General features: G+C 46.4%; 1 protein-coding gene across 1 annotated transcript; it reads right to left on the bottom strand.

Annotated features, from left to right (window-relative positions):
- Positions 1-307: 307 nt before the first annotated feature.
- Positions 308-2,857, bottom strand: LOC120969026 (uncharacterized). The gene is made up of 3 exons (XM_040396084.1): positions 1,980-2,857; positions 1,675-1,848; positions 308-1,520 (listed from the first exon to the last, which is right to left on the bottom strand). Exons 1-3 carry the CDS (start codon positions 2,855-2,857, stop codon positions 308-310), a joined length of 2,265 nt encoding a protein of 754 aa, XP_040252018.1.
- Positions 2,858-3,146: the final 289 nt, after the last annotated feature.

The following is a 3,146-nucleotide window of genomic DNA, read 5'->3' as shown; positions in this document are numbered from 1 at the left end:
TCATGAAGCACCGAAAAGCAGGCAGAGCGGTTACAAGAATCAGGCTGTAGTTCCTTCGTTAGAAAAGAGCAGTCAGTTTCAGCAATAATAGGCCCCCTTATAGCGCCGCCAAGGTCTGCAGACCACAGAGCAGAGCCCGAGCCTCAGCTTCCTCCACTGAAGAGCAGCGATCGATTCCTTTGGACAACGAGAAGAAAACAAGTCCGCTGTGATCGCGAGCAACAGCGCCCACATGAGACACTCCGCTGTCAGCTAAGAAGGAAGCATCGGTATTCAGTTTGACAGTATCGCTGTCAGGGGGAATCCACTAAATTGCTGCAACAGAAGCAGGATCCGAACCATTTTCCTGCTGCATTGCCGCAATAGCTTCAACTTCAGTCCGATCTTTCCCAGCCAAAGCAACCTCAGTATGCCCCAAGGCCTGTTTGTCCTTTGGGCATGACGAAAACACCATGTAGCAGATGTTCAGTTCCTCCTCATATTGCTCCAAAAAATGAACTGATCTGCTGATTAACTCCTTCCCTGTACTATGGATGCAGTCATCACATAGGAACCAACACCTCCACAGCAGCAGTAAGGTTTTGACCCTCATTTCCATATTGCAAGTTCCTAGGAGATTCTGAAGCCAGTCCACCCCAGTGTATCTAAACTGCAACTCGCTAGGAAGATCCCAGATTTTCCGCATTTCACTCCTTAGAGCCTTGCTTTTTGTACAGGAAATCACTGCATGATATTCATCTTCATCTCCGTTGCCACAAATATTGCAGGTGTTGTCAACTTCCAGGGTATGTTTCCATTTGTTCATTTTGGTTGCTAGGGTGTCTGTCGCGATTCTCCACCCAAAAATCTTAATTTTTTCAGGAACCTTAGCTTTCCAAATAATATCCCAGATGCACCGGTCATTGGCTGCATTTGTGGAACTCGAAGCTGGCCGGTATTCCTGGTTTTGGAGGGATGCCGCCAGTCTGTACGCGCTCCGGACCGTGAAGGTGCCTGATTTCTCAAAGTGCCACGCCACCATGTCCTCCGCCTCCGAAATTGGAAGTTTAATATTGCAAATCGCTTCAGCATCAAAATGATAGAACAGTTGGTGGATCAACTCCGAATTCCAACCATTGCCGTCAGTATTCATCAACTGATTAACCCATCTTAATCTAGAGCGGCGAATAAATTGTGCAGGTTTCAGTCCTTCCTCACGCGGGATCCATTGATCACGTTGAATGTTAACCTTTCTTTCATTACCGATCCTCCAAACAAGGCCCGCCTTAAGAAGCTCAAGCCCGTGCTCGATTCCCCGCCAGGCCGGAGATGCATTAGATGCAAATACCGTGTCCAAAAGCTTGCCATTGGGGTAGTATTTGGATTTTAGAATTCTCGCACACAAGCTATTCGGTCTTTGAATCAATCTCCAGGCTTGTCGTGCGAGCAGGGCTTGGTTGAAGAGCTTCATATCTTTAAAACCAATACCACCACCTCTTTTTGGCTTGATCATGCGTTCCCAGGACATCCAATGCACCTTCCTGTGACCATTTTCATCGCCCACCAAAGTCACGAATCAGTTTCTCGTATCTTTCGCAGAAACCCTGGGTCATTTTGAAAACCCCCATACAGTAAGTGGGAAGGGCTTGGAGGACAGACTTAATTAGGACCTCTTTCGCTGCATGAGACATAAACCTCTCTGACCAATCCGAACATCTCTTAATAAATCTCTCCATTATTGGCTGGAACATGGAGTCTTTCATTCGTCCTTCTGGCGTGGGAAGTCCTAAGTACTTGCTTTCAAAGGTCGAGGCCGTGATATCAAGCACACTTTTGACGTCTTGCTGGACCTCCACTGGGCAAACCTCGCTGAAAAGAACAGAACACTTGTTATAACTGAGCAGCTGCCCGAACCCTTTTGGAATTCAATGAGGACTTGTTTCACTCTTTTGGCCTCTTTTTTTGACACTTTGAAAAAGAGTAGGCTGTCGTCAGCGAACAGAAGATTTGATATTCCAGGGCATCCCTGGGCAATCTTAATAGGAGTTATATTTCCCATGCGGATCTGTTTATCCAACAGACAGGAGAGTCCTTCCGCGACGAAGAGAAACAGGTAAGGGCTCAATGGGTCACCCTGACGAAGTCCCCTGGACGGGGAAAAGGTTTCGAGCAGTTCACCATTGTATTTAACAGAATACCTCACAGATTTCACACAACACATAACCCAGTCCACCCATTTGCGATCGAAACCAAGTTTCAACAGGGCCTCTTCCATGAATCCCCAGTCCACCCTATCATACGCTTTCGCCAAGTCCAACTTGAACGCACAGTGGGTATTAGCAGCCTGTTTGCTATACTGAATCTTATGGAAGCATTCGAAAGCAATCGTTGCGTTGTCTGTAATTAAACGCCCAGGGATGAAGGCACTTTGTGTCTCTGAAATTATTTCATCCAAGATGGGTCTCAGACGGTTTACCATGCATTTCGAGATTACCTTGTAGATTACATTGCACAGACTTATGGGGCGAAAATCTTTCAAATGCTCTGGGTTGTTTTTCTTGGGTATAAGCACTATGACCGTGTCATTGGTTCCCCCCGGCATGATACCCTCCCTAAAAAATTTCAGAACCGAATTCACCACGTCCTTCTTAACCGTGCTCCAGTTCCTTTGAAAAAACCTAGCCGGGAAGCCATCGGGCCCGGGAGCTTTCAGAGGTCCAATTTGAAACAACGCATCACTAACCTCCTTCTCTGAGAACTCCTTGAGCAGCGAAGAGTTCATATCATTTGTCACTCTTTCAGTAAGACAGTCCACAATAACTTTGGGGTCCAGACCTTCTTCTTTTGAGTACAGATTTTTTAAGAAGTTTGTGGTCATATCTTGCAATTTCGTTCGGTCCTCCACTCAGTTACCTTCTTCATCCTTTAACTTGTTTATGGTGTTTTTCTTTCGCCTCCATGATGCCTTACGCTGGAAATATTTCGTATTCCTGTCTCCCTCTCGCAACCAGAGGGCTCTTGACCGCTGCCTCCACATCATTTCCTCACGATGAAGCATCTCGTCGAGCTTTTTTGCCACTGTTTTAATTTCCTTATCCCTAGCAGCAGAGGTTTGCTGTGACATAGCCTTCTGGTCCGATCCTAGAACTCTATGCGGTAAACTCTAT

This window comes from Aegilops tauschii, chromosome 7 (genome assembly GCF_002575655.3).
Source record: "Aegilops tauschii subsp. strangulata cultivar AL8/78 chromosome 7, Aet v6.0, whole genome shotgun sequence".
Taxonomy (NCBI): domain Eukaryota; kingdom Viridiplantae; phylum Streptophyta; class Magnoliopsida; order Poales; family Poaceae; genus Aegilops; species Aegilops tauschii.
The sequence above is the reverse complement of the archived record's forward strand: the minus strand, read 5'-3'. Positions and strand labels throughout refer to the sequence as shown.

Bases quoted from the DNA above. Each gene is read 5' to 3' on its own strand.
- LOC120969026 (XM_040396084.1), bottom strand. From the start codon at position 2,857: ATGACCACAAACTTCTTAAAAAATCTGTACTCAAAAGAAGAAGGTCTG. The intron at 1,849-1,979 runs GTTCGCTGACGA...TGTTCTTTTCAG, and splicing joins CCTGGAATATCAAATCTTCT to CGAGGTTTGCCCAGTGGAGG. The intron at 1,521-1,674 runs GTTTATGTCTCA...AAATGGTCACAG, and splicing joins TGTTCGGATTGGTCAGAGAG to GAAGGTGCATTGGATGTCCT.